Below are 15,491 nucleotides of genomic sequence, written 5' to 3'. Positions count from 1 at the left end.
TGTTCCCGGCCATTGGCATCTGGTGGCATCAAGATGAATAATCCCCGGTGCGGGGGAGTGGAAGGAGGAGCGCGGCGGGGAGCGCAGTCCCTGCAGCGGGGAGGCGAGCGCCGGGTGGGTGTCACAGCATCCCTCCCTCCATCCCTGCCATGGGTACCAGTGTGGGAGAGCACCCACGGAGCTGCCTTGAGCTCAACGGGACTGTGGGGCACCGGGAAGGCTTGTACCCTGCTCCCACACGGGTCTTTTGCTCTGTGCCTCAGTTTCCCTGCGGGAAAACAAGCTTCTCCCCCTCCTCCCCGGGGCTGCGCTGGGTTCGGCACAATAGCAAACCTCTACGTTATTATTCTGGGGGCGGAAAGCAGCATTACTCAGAGCCGGGATTGCTAATAACGCACTAAATATAGCGCTTTCCATCTCCAGAGTACTTTCCGAACTCTTAATTCGTAAGCCCTAACTCCCTTGGCGACAGGGGCCAGGGCACCGACCGGCATTGCTGCGCGGGCAGGGATGCTGGGAGAGGAATGGGATGACGTTCCTTGTGGATGCTGCTGCCTGGAGGCGATTCCTGTCGGATGGAAGGAGGCAGGCTTTGGGTCAGTCCCTCCTGAGTTTGCCCAGGTTGAGGGGGACAGGGGCGGCCGGCCGAGGCCCCGGGGTGGGCGGGCAGCGAGGGACGGGCTCCCGCAGCCTCTCGGTGATGCTGGGAAGCGGCTGCTTTTCCCACTCGCCCTGCAAGAGAGTTCGGTACCATGAGACTAAGTTGGGGTTTCGGCTGCTTGGAGACTTCATGTTTCTCCTTACTTGTAAAAACTAAATGATCTTTAATATTTGAAGTGTTCTTAGCCCAAAGCAGGGTATTTTATTAGGAGACATTGCTAATTATTGGTATTGCAGAAGCACCTATGCATCCTCTTAGCGGTGCAGATTTCTGCAATGCACTATGTTGCACAAACCCACCGTAACTAGGGAGTTTCCACCCCAAAAAGTGTTACCCACCAAATTAGATGGAGATGACTCAGACCAAGGCATCCCACTGACCCACCGTGCCCTCAGCCCAGCCGTGAGAAACGCTCTCTAACAAGTATTGGCAGGAAGGTTGGTTGGAGGTGACATTTGCGGCGTGGCAGCGTGGATGTTCATGTGCAGCTGCTGAGAAACAGGAGAGACACAGCAGCATGGACGAGGTGCTGTGGGGCAGAGCCAGGGAAGGGCTGTCACAGCCGTCAGGGCTCAAGGTGACCACAGCCAGGACAAAAGCCCCAGCTTCACGTGTGCACGGGGTCACCTTGTCTTGGAGATGCTCCCTGCAAGGAGCAACATGCTGGGTTCACCTCGTGCCGAGGGCTGAGCCCGCCGGGCAGGGTCTAGCTCGGATGTGATGTGTTGGTCTGGGTTTAGTGGCTGGTTGAGATGCAGGCAGGTGCTGCGAGGGCGAAGAGGGGTCCAGCCTGGGCTGAGCTCTGGTTTGGTGATGCTACGGTTTGGCTGCCGGCTGCGCGCTCATGCAGAAACGTCAGCGAGAGGCTGAGCCGCAGCGTGAGCAGGAGGAGGGAGGTCTGGAGAGGAGAGGTAGAGCCGTGAGTCATCAGCAAGAAGACTAAAGTTGATTTTCATGTTTTCAGATTAAATTCCTTGGAGTATGTCAAGCGAAACGGGCCAGAGGCTGCACTGGCACCAGGAAAACCCTGGGGAAAGGTGGGGGGGGAATGGAGGGACCTTCCCAAAGCACACAGAGAGTGAGCAGAGAGGGGGAAGCATTGCAGAGGAGAACCAGCTGGAGAAACAACTCTTTTCTTGCAACATGATGGCTTTGGAGGGCAGGTAACATGTCTGGAGTGCGCCTGCTCCAAGGCTGGCCCCAGCCCTGAGCGTATCTGCTCCCGAACCATTTGCTTACACCTTGCCAGCACCCTGCTTTTGGGGTAGATCAAAGGCATTTAGAGTGTCTCCGTAGTTGTTGCTTTCAGATTTCCACTCAAAAGCAGTGAATGCAGAGTATAGAGAATTCACTGCAAGCCCTTGCAGGTGCAGGGGACTTGGGGACAGTGACGTCCCTGCAGAGTCTCACAAGTGTTACCTTGAGATTTTGCTCGTTAATTAGCAGCACTCAGTCCCTTCAGAAATCTCCTCAGTTTTGGGATCACTGAACTGCAAAAACACGAGCTTAATTGAAAACTGGTGCTTTTCTCTTGGCAGAAACAGCGCGGAATAAATGAGATATCTTAAAATCGGGCTCGCTCTGCAAACCCCAGTAGAGCAGGAGGGACAGCTCAGCTCCTTCGCCCTCTCTGCGATACCGTGACCCACTTTGTGCCGGCCTTGGATCTGCTCCGCTCAAGTCTCTTCCCAGCTGCTCCCCAGACCTTTCTGAAATCAGGAGAGTTGCTTGGGCTGCAATTAAGAGGCTTAATTCATAATTCTGCTACTGCACAAAACTTCTGTGCCATTGCTGTCCCTGCAGCAAGGTTCTACACGACCAAGAGATGGTTTCTGCCCCCTCCAGAGCAGACTTTGCTGAAGGGTTTTTACCAGGACAGAAAGCTGATGGTCTTCCCTGCAGCCAGCTCAGCATCCTTCAGGCATCCTGTAAGTTTATTATACTGATATATGCCATTGGGAGCTGATGGTCATAGGGACTGGCAGTGGTTTTAAGTCTCCATCATCATCATGACCATTGTGGCTGGGCCTGGTTTTTCTTTAAAGATCTCACGGCCCTTTATCCTTCACATTTTGCTGGCTCGCTGCATTTGGAGACTGTACAGATGCTGTGCGCAATGAGCTCGCTCTGCTGGGACCTGATGTGATTTGCCAAAATCCTAAAAACCACCTCACGTTTCTCCTCAGTTCTGGAGCAAGCCCTGCTTTAATACTCAGCAAAAGCAGCCTCAAAATTGCTTTATGCAAATGCATCTCCTAATTGAATCTGGCTGAGCACAGCCACGTTTTACACGCTGGGTTTGTGCTGGGCTCGGTGTCCTGCTGACGCCGGCGTTCCCCGGCAGCTCCAGCTCCCTGGCCTGAGCTCCGGCGGTGCAGCCCCGTCCTGAGCACCAGGGACCTGTCCCATCTCCTTGGGGTCACCCTGTGGCACAGCTCTGCCGAGCTGCTTTTTACCCGTGGCCGGGAGTTTTGCTGTGAAGGTTTAGTTGTGAAGCTGGACCTACCGGGAAGCGGACGGCTGAGGATTTGTTGCAGTGCATGGAGATGGGAGCAAAGCTGTAGAGGGATTTCAGCACATCTCTGTTAAATGTGTTCCAGGGGACAGACGAAAACTGCTGCGGGACAGAGACCTGCGGGCACGTGCAGACCTCCTCGTCGTTAAACCTGGGGCAGGAGAAATGCCACAATGAAACACAGCAATGCTGTCCCCTTTCAGCCCTGGATGTGTCTAAGGGAGCAAGGAGAGGCTAGCAGAGCCAGCACCTAGGGGGCAAGATTTGGGGCCAGCCGGACTGCCTGTGAGTAGGATACGCTGTGCAAGGTCAGCATCTCACCCCTCTCATGGTGGGTGAATGAGCTGCAGGGATGCTTGGTGTCTGCCCCAGAGTATAAGAAGTACTTTGCATGTAAGCACTTGGCCACGCACTGATAAACTTTTTTTTTTTCCAGCATTACTAGCAAAGGGCTCTGCGATGGTCCCTCTCCACCCAGCACTGCTGTGCAGGGCTCTGTACCTGTTCACGAGGTTGAAGTATCGGTGCAGGTAGCCTGGATCCACAGCACTTTTGCACAGCTCCAGCTGGGTCTGGGGGTAGTAGTGCACGTAGTTCACGCACATCTCTTCCAGGGTGCCAAACCCCCCCTGCAGCACAGACACAAAACAGGTCTGGTTCTGCCCTGCCAGGCCTGCACGGGCAGGGGGGCTGCAGATGCGCAAACCTCCCACCCGCATGTGCACATATGTGTGTGTGTGTGTGTGTGTATTTATATTTATATTTATATACACACTCCTTCAGGTGCATGGGATGGGCAGCACTCTGTTCATCTGCCCATCTGCCTTTTATGCAAGGATAGACTTTCAGGCTAGATCGTGTGGTTTTACATTAAAATGCAAATTTCCTATAATCCCTCTGCTATATTTAGCTTCGTCCCTGTTGATGGTACCTCTGACAGGCTCTTTTTCTTTGCCGCCTATGTAAGAAAATAACATGCACTGTCAAAAAACGCCACTTCTCTTTAATTACAATTAATCCCCGGTGGAACAGTTTGTGATGGGAACTGGAGTGACACACGCGACTTCTCAATTAGCACCTCACCATCCCCACTGCAGGCAGCAGAGCCTTGTGGGCTCGCTTCTTCACTGGCTGTAATTCAGCCCAGGTTCATGCAGGTGCCCACTTGGTGGGTGTCCCCAACCCTGGGGTGCAAACACAGACTGGCCCTGCACTCACCACAGTGGCTTGGCTCCGGTTCTCCGTGTTGTATGTGCAGGTCGTGATGAGCTCGTCACCCTGTGGGGGTTTGAACACAGACACATGTAGGTGGGAGAGTGCAGAGTTTCAGAGAATCAGCGAATTGGGGATGGGGGAGTTTGTAGTGTAGCAGTTCTCTGCTCCCTGTAGCGGTACCAGCCTGCAGACAGACTGGTTCCCCACTGGCACCGACCGCGGTGCCACAGGAACACTCGCTAAACTTGCATCCCCTGGGGAGATTCCCTAGGGCCGCATCCCTGGGATGGTGTTTCCTGCTCTTTCCTCACTTTTCAAGAATTTCTGCAGGGCTGAAGCACCTAAAAAAATGCACTTAGGCAACATTTTGAATTGCCAAACCTGTACCTAACTTGATGGCACAACTGCATCCCCTCTGTGGTCGGTGCTGGGGTCCATGGGGACACCCCTGGAGAACAGCTCTGCGTATGGTTTCAATGGGTGCTGAGGTTTTGAGCAGCCTCCTGGGGCACGATGCTCCTGTGAGTGCCCTTGGCTTTGGATCCGGGTCCTTCCTCACCGTACAGCTCTGGGGAACACTCAGCCTCTGTTCTACCACCTGCTCCCACCGCATTTGTTGCCAAATCTCTTCTACTAAGCAAGGAGGGAGGGGGCACCTCCCATGTGTGCACAGTTCACCCTCACCCCGCAAGGAGCCTCCCTCTGCTAGAGGAAGCCCAGCTAAATTAAGTGCTTAATTTAGCTCCCGGCATGGTTCAATTGCCCACACACCGTTTTTGTACCATGTTACATGAGACCTGATGTCCCCAAGGCATCTGCGTGGGGGTGGCAGATATGACCTGGGGACCATGGGGAGCATGTCCTCCTGCACCCCCAGGAGGTCCCGGATGGCAGCGGGTGCCCGTGCATGGGCAGGGGCTGCCAGCAGCAGAGTGAACGAGGTGATGTAAAGCAGGATTCAGGGATGTGGGGTCAGGGGAAAGTCTCACGCTGTTCAGAAGTCCCCACAGTTTTTGGAGCCACTCACTGGAAAAACTGCAACCACCTCCTTCAGCATGCGGATCTCCTGGGAGGGAGGGAAAGGGGACACGTCAGTGACGCTATGGCTCTGTGCCCTGGCAGCCCCACGGGTGACATCCAGCCAGGACCCCTGCAGACCCCTGTACCTGGAAGTGAGGGCTGTAGTGCCTGTCGGCATTGACAACCTGCCGCTCTCTCCCGTCCCGGGACAGCACCGTCACCACTTTTCTTCCTGCCAGGTGAGTGTGGAGCTGCGAGGCGAAGATGCGGATGCCGGCAGCAGGCAGAGCCTGGGGGAAGGATGGCTCAAGTCCCTGTGCCCAACTCCATCCCTCTCCCTGTGCTTTCCCGTGCTGTGTGCTCAGGACCAGCCATCCCTGTGCTGGCTCCCGCATGGAGGTTTAGGGGGTCGCTGGACCCTTGGGGCAGCACAGGAGTGAGGTCCCTGCAAAGGGACAGATGCTTGATATGCTGCCAAATCTAACTGATGTGCTGCCATGCCCTAAGTCAGCAGAAACAGCTGAGCTGGTCGCTGCCTGCTTCCTTGCGGTCATTAGTGGCAGCACAAATGATTCCTTTTGGGTAGGCCCTACAAAAACATCCACTAAAACTTCCTTGAGAGCAAGGTGGGCATTTTGAAACCGTACTTGAGAGAGCTCTTGGTGAGCTTCTTGGAAGCAGAGGCCAATCTTCCCATCTCCGTGGGGGAAAGCACCGCCAGGGCATGGCCAGCTTGGCAATGAGTTTTCTGGGAATGGTACCCTGGGAGCCGGAGCAGATGGCTCCCCAGGAGAGTTGCTTCAGGGGGAATTCAGCGCATCCCAACCAGCTGCTCGCTGTTCGTTGTACACAGCAGATCTTTTCTTTCCAGCACAACCTCGTGGTAAAGGGTTTGGGGAGTTTAAAACTGGGAATTGGGAGCTCGGTACTGTATCATTTCTGCCTTGGAAAAACCATTTACAACCTCTCTTCTCCAAGACAAAGCCGGGGCAGAGAGGATGGAGACTCACCAGCTGGGTGCATTTGTCAGTGCAATATCCCGTGAGGATGAAGGCGTCCTCGCCTGGGGGAATGGCCATCACCGGTGTGTAGACCAAGCCCAGCTCCATGATGCCGGCGTCGTGGCGTCGCAGGGTGGACGTGTAGTAGAGACGGATCCCCGAGGAGTCACGGCGACCTGGCAGGTGAGAGGATGAGGCTTCCAGTCACCTCTGGAGAAGTGACGGCTGCTGGGACAAGATCAGGTATGAAAAATGGCACTGCTGCGGTGGGGAGAGGCACACTGGCCTCTCACTCATAGCTTTTTTCGTGTGCACAGTTCTTATTGGTTTTAAATCCTAGATATTTTCATGCAATTCTTTACTGATTGGCCCCAGACACATGCCTGGTCCCCTAGAGAGTCACCAACCTGAGGATAAATTGCTCCCAAGAGAGGTAAGGAGTACCCTTGGAGAGCCCAAAGCAGGACAGACCATGTGTTGCTTGGGAGAACTCCCTCAGAAATATGTCTCATTGCATTTTCCGTAACTGATGCATCCAAAGAACTAAGGGCGTGCTGTTGTTGGGGGCCTGGCAGGAGGAGAAACACCTATGGAGCAAGTACTCCTTGTATTTGGAAAGCTTCTGCTCTCTCTTGCATTTGAGATTGCTCCATTTAACCCCCTCGCAGTGCTCAAACACAGCTGGTGTGGGCTGGAGAAGACCCTGTGCCTCTGATGTGCTTTGCAAGTAAAGGGAAGGGGCTGGTTCAGTAGGTCAGGAGGGTTCGGGCTGGCTTTGAACCCCCTGTCTCTGGGCTGGAGCCCACCCTGGGATAGGAATTAACAGAGGGAGACACTATTGGTTAACATGCAAAAGCAGATAAATTCTGAAAGACATGAGCTCCATATTTATAGACGTGTTTCTTCTCGAGTTGCCGAATGTGCTATGATTGATCTACAGTACATATGCTCTGGTCTCCTAAAAATATACTTGGTTAGTCAAGAAGCTACATGTTTTTATGTAAATGAAGAAACTGGGTTATTTGGAATCCTTTTTTTTTTTTTAATGTGTCTCCTGACAACGTTATCAAAGCAGGAGTACCATTAAAACAACATCTAAATTTCCCCATCCCCAGCCAGGCTGGTGCTGTCTCTCTGGTGACTTTGGCACCACTGTTGCTCTTGGCTCTGAGCTCAGACCCACCACTACCACCCTGCAAAGAAATGGGAGAGGGACACCCTGTGACAGCCCAACTAAATACCGAGCATCCATCCCCGCTGTTGGGAATGCACAGGGATGGGGTGCATCCTCCAGTGATGATGACTTTGCTGAGATTTAATGTGTTCCTCCTGCTAGCACAGATCTGGACCACGAGGTCTTTTGAAAGTTGCAAGCAGGGCTATGATTTTGGCCAAGCTTTCTTCTGTATGAAGCCTTCCCTGGAAGGGTGTTCAGTCCCCGGCATTTACCCAGTTTTCCTGCCACCTCCTCACTGGGGAGGCACTGGGCATCGTCACGTGCCCACTCACCTTTGAACATCAGGGGGTTGTGGTAATGAACCTCAAGGCGTAAGTATCGGGAGGAGCCCGGGCCACCAAAGGCAAGACCTGCTTCTTCAGGGTAGTAGAAAGCCTGGAAGGAAAGGGAGAGTGTTAGGGGAGTGGTGGGGTGGCTTTCCTGAGGACAAGGCTGAAAAGGCTACAGGAATTGTCTGGGCATAGTCATGACCCCCACCATGGGCTGAGGGACATGCCTTGTGCTCTTGCTTGTGCTTGTTGAGCTAGTCTTGCTTCCAAAGGCTTCTTGCATGCCAGCATGCACGTGCAATGGCACAACCACTGAGCAGGGTCATCGCACCGATTTATGGCACTGAGGAGGTGGACTGGGGTGGAAACTCAGAGACTGCTGGGGGGAGCTCAGACAGGGCTGGACACAAATCCCAGCAGAGACCAGGGTTGGGGCAGCCCACACGGGACAATCCTGAGATGGGATCGGGAAGGGTTGGGATGCAGCAGGAAAGCTCCCAGGAGCAAACCTTTCACCCAGGGTGGTGGGTCTCATCTCGCACCCACCTGCGCTCCCATGGCCCACGCTGCAAGCACGTGCCGGCAGTAATTGAGCCGCTGTGGCTTCATCTTGGAGTCACAAGGCCCGTTGAAAAGGGGGAAGCTGTCGAACTCGGCAGCGCACTGGAAGACTTCCATGTGGTGGACAATGGCCTCGTTGCCCGCCGTGATCACTGGCTCGTACTGCAAAGCAGTGTCCAAGAAGGAGGAAACATAAAGACCGTTTGCTGAGAGCCCATCCCCGGGAGCTGCTGTCTGTGCAGGTTCCAAGGAGCCTGAGGCAGGTATGTCTCTTATCTGTTATTGAATGGGAGACAGTTTCTGCCATATGATGGGGCGGGAAAGTTGGGCATGAGGCACCAAGGGCCAAGAGCTCTTGGGTGGCTTCGGGACCAAGCCAGAGTCCACCACAACCCCTAGAGAAACATCTCATCCCTTCTCCAGAGACTGGTGCACCTGATCAGCAGATCTTGGTCTGCTTTGTGAGTCCTTTGCCAGTTTTGCAGGGCTGAGGTGACCCTGGGGACATTGCTTTTTCCTAAAGAGGGTCCTGGCCACGTTGCAGTAGCTCTGCCTGAAGCTATTGGGTTTCGTTTGTAGCCAACAGCTGTTCAGGGCATGGGAAGGGGGATTTGGGGCAGAAAGAGTGACTTCAAACAAGCCTGAGGAACAGCTCTGGCTGAAAGCACCAGCTGTAGGAATGCTCTGCAGCAGCGGGAAGGTATCAGGAGTTACACACTTTTTACTTACACACAGATGATTCACTTCACACCATCTGCTGGAGAGAAAATCCTCCTTCTGAGTTTTCCTTTGCAACGTCTCTCCCCTATAAATCACTAAGCACTCGCTTCAGCTCATGTGTCAGGTTTTCCCCCACCCGCTTGTGTGGTTTTGACTCTGGATGTGCCAGGTCACCTGCCGAGCCACCTCTGTGCCTGCCCGGGCGATGCTGTCCCAGCAGCTGGTGATGGGCAGACAGGTCAGGCTGACATTACTCCTGCCTTTCCCCAGCACCAGTCTGCCTGCATGTTTCTGCCTCTCCTTTCAGGAAGACCAAAGCACATGCAACACGTCTGGGCAATGCACACAAGTTGTGTTTATGTCTGTAACCTCTTTTTTTTTTTTTTTTTTAGTATGCCTAATCTTTTAGAAAACAGTTCATATCCTGGCTCGCTCTGCCCTGTTGCTTTGTTTCCCACGGTTATGTATTCCTTGTGGCTCGCTGTGTGCCATGATGCTGCCCCGGGTCTGTCCTTGATGGTTACAGTTCTGCCTTCTGCAGGGGGGTCAGCTCGGCATGGGAGCTGCTCGGAGCCTGCCCTGGTACATGCTTGATGTCACCAGTCTGTCACCTCCTGCTGAGAAACTTCTGATTTGGGGGTCTCTAAGAGACATGAGGATGCTACTGGCTGGTGGGATGGCTCTGGGAGATGTTTTGGTACCCTGTTGGGGAAGACATATGGGTCTGAAAGCCTGTGAAAGGGCAGGGAAGAGGTAGACTTTGCAGAATGGCTGAATGTGAACGCGACTGCTGAACTGCACGAGGGAAAGCAACCCTCTTCTGCCTCTCACCATGATAATGTGGTGTTTGGGGAAGCCAGCTGGGAGTTCCGCCATGTAACACCAGTAGGTTGTCACCTCGCTGGGAATGACAATGTTGGGGGCCGTTAACTCCATGGTCTTCATGTCACTGGGCAGTTCAGGGATGGTGATGTTGGGCTTTAGCAGCTGCACCCTCTGCAGTCCCCTGTGGATGGCAGAGATGTTGATGGCTTGAAGGGAATGGACTGGTTTCTCCAGGATCCCGTAGATAAGGTGCACGGTGCCATCCTGAAGTGAGAGCAAAGTGTATCAGCTAGGTTTTTTGTGCAGGAATGTGAACTGCACGGGCTAGCACCAATATTGGCAGCATGAATCCAGGAATGGACCTCTTGATCCATCTCCAGATGGGAAGCGACCCTGACTTCACCAGTAGCTCACTTTGCTGTGCTGTCTCAGGAAGACAATAGACTTTGGGGCGTTTCTTTGGCTGATGTGATCACAGAGGGTTCTCTACCAGTTGGGAGAGTCTGAAAAGTTTTCCCTTCGTGGCATCAGTTCCATAAGGGTAACATCTCCTCTCTGCTCTTTCAGAGCCCCTCGTCCCTCCTGAGCTCCAGGCTGGGACAACCAGATTAGTTCAGAGCTCATCCCACCCTGCAGCCGGCACCAGCAATGGCCACAGGCAGCAGCCTGGGGAGGTACAGCACAAACAAATCTCTCTGAAATCCTCCCTTTTCCCCAGCTTCTGTTGGGGGGAGTGCTGCAAGAAGCTCTGCTGAAAGTCTACTGCAAACTGTGGAGGTGCTGCTGAACACAGTGAGCTCTGGACAGGAGATAAGGAAGAAAGGAAAAAGATAGTATTTTTTTTTTCCTTAAAGGATCAGAGAATAAAGACCTGCAAGTCTTTTCCCGGCTCACACGCAGATTTTTTTCCTCCAGGGCTCTCTGTGTTTTGGCATATGGTAGACATTTCTCACCACAAGACAAGCTTTTGAAAACCAGCAATAAAAACTCAAGGATGCTCTGTGCCCACGTTGGCTTTAAAATATCCTGCCCACTAAAGGCTTTCATATGAAATGAGCCTTGTGCTGATTCCTGCCTGCACCCGGAGTCTATGGCTGAGACCCCAAAGCTCTTCGACATCTCTGCTTGGAAGGTTTCCCCCATACCCCATCTCACGGGGGAGCCGTGAATGCAGACCCAGAGGGACTTGACTGAACCACACCACAGCAGCTCTATTTGCCATCGCTTTGCTCCAGCTCTTGCCACAACCCTCGTCTTTGTGTCCTATTGAACAACACCAACACCTCTTTGTAACACTCCGAACAGTTGGCTCTAGACTGCAAACCAGAGTGATGCAGGAGGGTATTTATATAGACCTAACACATGCTTAACAGCAGCGAATGATGCAAACGAGCTAAAATCTACACTTTATAGAGGTTTATAAGGGGTTGTAAATAGATCGTGCCAAATATTACTCATGTCCCAGGACTGACATCTGTAACACGCTTCCTTTCTGCTTTAGACAGCACAAACGCTTGATGCTGTACCCTAAACAAAACACCGGTCAGGTATAACCACGCAATTGGGCTTTGGAGCTCTGCCCCAGGGCTGGGGTGGGGCTGGGGGGTTCTGTAGCAGGGTGGAGTGATGCTGTACCTCGATAAGGTAGTCCTTGGGGTCACAGGTGCTGAAGGCTCTTCTGAAGAGGAGGTAGAGCCCCTCCGTAGCCCTCCGAGCCCCGAGGAGCTGGTAGTCCTGCTGCGAGTCCATGTGGAGCTGCCCGCTGGCATCGCTCCAGGCGTCCTGCGGGAGGAAGAGCACCCCGCTGAGCTGGTTCCACGCGTTGTGAGGCCCTCCTCCTGTTCGCCATCTGGCTGGTTCACCCTCCACACCCCAGAGGTGGAGGGAACCTGTGTTTTGGTTGCCCCATGCCCGCCTCTAGCAGCCCACGGGCAGAGCTGCCACGAGACCCTTGGTGCTCAGCATAGGAATACATCACCCAGCATTAATAGTCTGCAGAAAGACCTTTTCGAGTTGAGATGCGACTGGGGGAAAGGATACAGCGGGAGGAAAGCTCGCAGGGACACGTGAAGGTGTTGCATTGGTCTGTGCTGTGGTTTGGGTGTATCTTCTTGGGGGGGTGATGTGCTCTCCAAGACCCTGGCCACAAACAAGCTGCTCTCCGTTTAAGATCAGACCTTTGCTGGGCTGTAGCGTCAACCCTAGAAATTGCTAATGCTCTTCAAAATCCTTAATTATTTGTGTTCAGATTGTTCTGGCAGCCCAGCAAGGCCTCCCAAAATTTGCACGTTGGTGATGATGGTGACAAAGCCACACTGAGAAGCAAGGCAGGAGGTTACTCCTGTGATTAAGGATTTGAAGGTTTGGAGTATAAAATCCTGCAGTAATTTGGATTTGAACAGTGTATTTGTCTTGATCTTTCGCATTTCCCTTTGATACCTTTTGTTTACTGAGAAAAAGCACTTAAGAAGTACCTTGCTGTAAGTACACAAGTGGCATCAGTTCTCCTATCTTGGGGCAAAAAAAAAAAAAACAGAAGAAAAAGAATAAAGCATCTTGGCATCATTTTAGCCAAAAGTATAGAGTGATATTTCAAGAACATATTGTCCTTAGAGGGGGAGAGTAAAATCAGCTACATGAAGCTAGCATGACATTTGTTTTCATAGGAATATGGTGTGCAAATTAATCTTGTAGTACATGGGGGGTTAAGCAAATTTGGATCTTTTTAACAGCTGACATACTTATGCGGAAGAAAAGCTGCTGGGAGACAGAAAACCAGGACTGGGGAGATTTAAAGAAACCTCCTTGCAGGATGCTGTTCAGTACCAAGTGAAAGGAAAGCCCAAATGCTGCCCTGTGTTTAATTCAGTGCTGTTTGTCTTTCAGTGAGCACATGAAGGCAGATTAGAAATGCTCCTTTATGTTTTTTTAACATGATGCTGTGAAATACTGTAGCATTCGGGCCACCACACATCCTGAATGGCTGGTAATTAGCAGGAAAACAGTACAGATAATAACTCCTTCTTTTCATCCTTTCATTACACCGCAGATCACATTGCGCCTGATTGTGAAAGAGTGTATTTTATGGTTAATTTGAAGTAAGCAGAGAGGTAAAATTTAAGTTACTGGAAAAGTCTCACATGGGGGAAAAATGTGAATTGCTTTCCGCAGCCAAGCGTGATTGCAATAAGCCTGTTGTGGTATTCTGGGGATAGGAGAACACAGGGGGAGTGACTGTAACTGCAGCCCCGGTGGAAAGACAAACCAAACAAGAACCCGGACGAACAGACTGTGTCAGAAAGGACGATGATTTGTAGCAGCAGTATCAAACAGCAAAATTAGAAATTAGTTTCCCCCCCATCTGCTACCGTTTACATACTGCCCAAAATACATTTGCATGTTTAATTTCCAATAACGCCACACTGCTGGCAGCCGTCAGGTTGTGTTTGCTTGTGCCCTGTTGATCTCTGTGACAGCATTGAACGCGGCTCGCGGCTGGGTTATTGGTGCTGGCAGGAGCGGGATTTCTGGCTAATAACTTCTGCACAGCCTCAAAGTCGTTCATGGGAGCTGTGGTTAATTTTTAATGTGACTGACAGCAGCGCACAAGTGAACCGAGGTGTCGATGCATCCTGCGTGTGTGAGCTGGTCTGTACAACCACCTGTTGGAGCTGAACACAGCAGAGACACTGCGGTTCTGGTGCCACTCAGCCTTGCTGATGCGCTGCTGTATCTATTATTTTCTCTTTGGGTTTAAGATCCTATGCCAAACCCAACGCGCAGACCTGATTTGTGGGTTCCTCTGGGGTTCCCCAAGCCCTTTTGGACCCCACCCACCCGAGCAGCCCAAGTGGTCCAGCCTGTGCCGTGCCCTAGACCAGCCCCATTCCTTCAAACCGCCAGCCAGATTCACCCACGGGGATACAACCCCAAAAGCAGCCGTGCAAACACACAAACAACTCACCCCGAAATAGGAATTGTGCCCATCGCTCCAGAGCACGGCCAGGTCCGCATTCTCAAACTCGCCCCTGTCCGACATCCCGAAGAGGAGCCCAAACTTCAGGTCCCTGACGAGGAGCTGGAAATGCACGGTTTGCTCGGGGTAGCTGACGTTCCAGGAGAGCTCGAGCAGCCCCTGGGGATCGAGGGGCACCTTGTAGGGAAAATCACTCTCGCGGGGTGCCGAGCCCTGCAGGGCCACCACCAAGATGACCAGGAACACTGCGATCATGGTGAAGTACATGGATGCCACCTCCCGCAGCTTGAAGCTGGGGCAGGGCTTGCACCCCGAGGTCTGCATGCTGGGGAGGACAGCACCCATGTGTCTGGCTTTGCCCATTTATGCGCTGGCCCTCCTGGGCAAACCGGGTAAGTGATACTGTTTAATTGCATTTGCTTGTTGGGAAATCAGATTGTTGTATTGACCCCCCCCACCTCCTGGCCAAACATCCGTCATTCGCTGCCTCCCCTTAATTGGCTCTAATTGCACATGGACATTATCAATAGCAATTGAATTTGACTGGGCTAATGTTATTCATTCTTAAATCTTCCTTCGTGGCTGGAAAGGGCTGTTCACTCTCAAGCTGCTCTTGCTGAGCCCCGCGTGGACACGCTCTGCACAGCTTGTGGTGCCGCTCGCCCGGTTCTGCAGGGCGAAAGCTCCGGGATGGCCCCAGGATCGATCCCAGCCGCAGCCCCCCATGCCCCCCAGGCTGGGATCACTTGTCACCAGAAAGGTGGCCAGCCCTGGTTCCACTCGCTGCCCACACTGCTGGGTGCAGGTGGGGGGATCACTGTGTGCATGCCCGTTTTTGTTTTTGCTTGGTGTGAACTATTTCTGGCCCTTCCAAAGCCAGCACAGCATTTAAGCAAAAATAAGGATCCCCATGCAAAGCCCAGCTTCCCTCCCACTCTGGTTTGGCTCCCATCAAAGGACCTGCCTACCTCAACCTTTGAGACATAAAATATTTGCTATTTTTTTGCTTTTGTAGCTGCTGGGACTTTGGCTCCAGTTTCAAGGTACCTTTTGTCCCCCCCCTTCTCATTTGTTTAAAGTCCGATGTATTCTCTTTTGGTTATTAACTTTTCTATGTTAATTGGAATTATAATGAACCGTCTCAAGCTCTTCGATACACAAACACACACACTGCCTTGCTTTAGTCTCGGAGTTCGTGGTCGTGTTTTATCAATGCCAGCTCACGTGACAAGCGATGCTCTCAGACGCCCCCTGTGCGGAGTCCCCTCTGGGTCTTGGGTTTCACTTGTGGTCCTTGCGGCAATGTCACGGCAACGGATCCACATTTCCCAGCCTGTGTAATGGGAGGAAATAGATTCAGCTCGGTGCCCGGGTGTTTTAATGAGTCATCAATGTGTGGCATCTCTACATTAAATTCGATGAGGTTTTTATTGTTCTAAGACACAACCATTACCCAGGAATGCAGCAATTGATCTGGAGTGTCTCTCCTTG

General features: G+C 52.5%; 1 protein-coding gene across 1 annotated transcript; it reads right to left on the bottom strand.

Annotated features, from left to right (window-relative positions):
- Positions 1 to 597: 597 nt before the first annotated feature.
- DBH (dopamine beta-hydroxylase) lies at positions 598 to 14,363 on the bottom strand. The gene is made up of 12 exons (XM_065648861.1): positions 13,989 to 14,363; positions 11,660 to 11,806; positions 10,031 to 10,288; positions 8,465 to 8,641; positions 7,922 to 8,024; positions 6,422 to 6,588; positions 5,558 to 5,701; positions 5,419 to 5,457; positions 4,395 to 4,454; positions 3,678 to 3,805; positions 3,168 to 3,327; positions 598 to 732 (listed from the first exon to the last, which is right to left on the bottom strand). Exons 1-12 carry the CDS (start codon positions 14,361 to 14,363, stop codon positions 598 to 600), a joined length of 1,893 nt encoding a protein of 630 aa, XP_065504933.1.
- Positions 14,364 to 15,491: the final 1,128 nt, after the last annotated feature.

Source organism: Caloenas nicobarica, chromosome 19 (genome assembly GCF_036013445.1).
Source record: "Caloenas nicobarica isolate bCalNic1 chromosome 19, bCalNic1.hap1, whole genome shotgun sequence".
In the NCBI taxonomy this organism is placed as follows: domain Eukaryota; kingdom Metazoa; phylum Chordata; class Aves; order Columbiformes; family Columbidae; genus Caloenas; species Caloenas nicobarica.
This window is presented reverse-complemented; position numbering and strand designations above follow the sequence as displayed.

What these genes read in the sequence shown, in the direction of transcription:
- DBH (XM_065648861.1), bottom strand. Translation starts at nt 14,363, where the DNA reads ATGGGCAAAGCCAGACACATGGGTGCTGTCCTCCCCAGCATGCAGACC. An exon ending in CCAAACACCACATTATCATG is followed by an intron (nt 8,642 to 10,030) that starts GTGAGAGGCAGA and finishes ACTGCTTTGCAG; the next exon opens with TACGAGCCAGTGATCACGGC. An exon ending in ACTACAGCCCTCACTTCCAG is followed by an intron (nt 5,458 to 5,557) that starts GTACAGGGGTCT and finishes CCTCCCTCCCAG; the next exon opens with GAGATCCGCATGCTGAAGGA.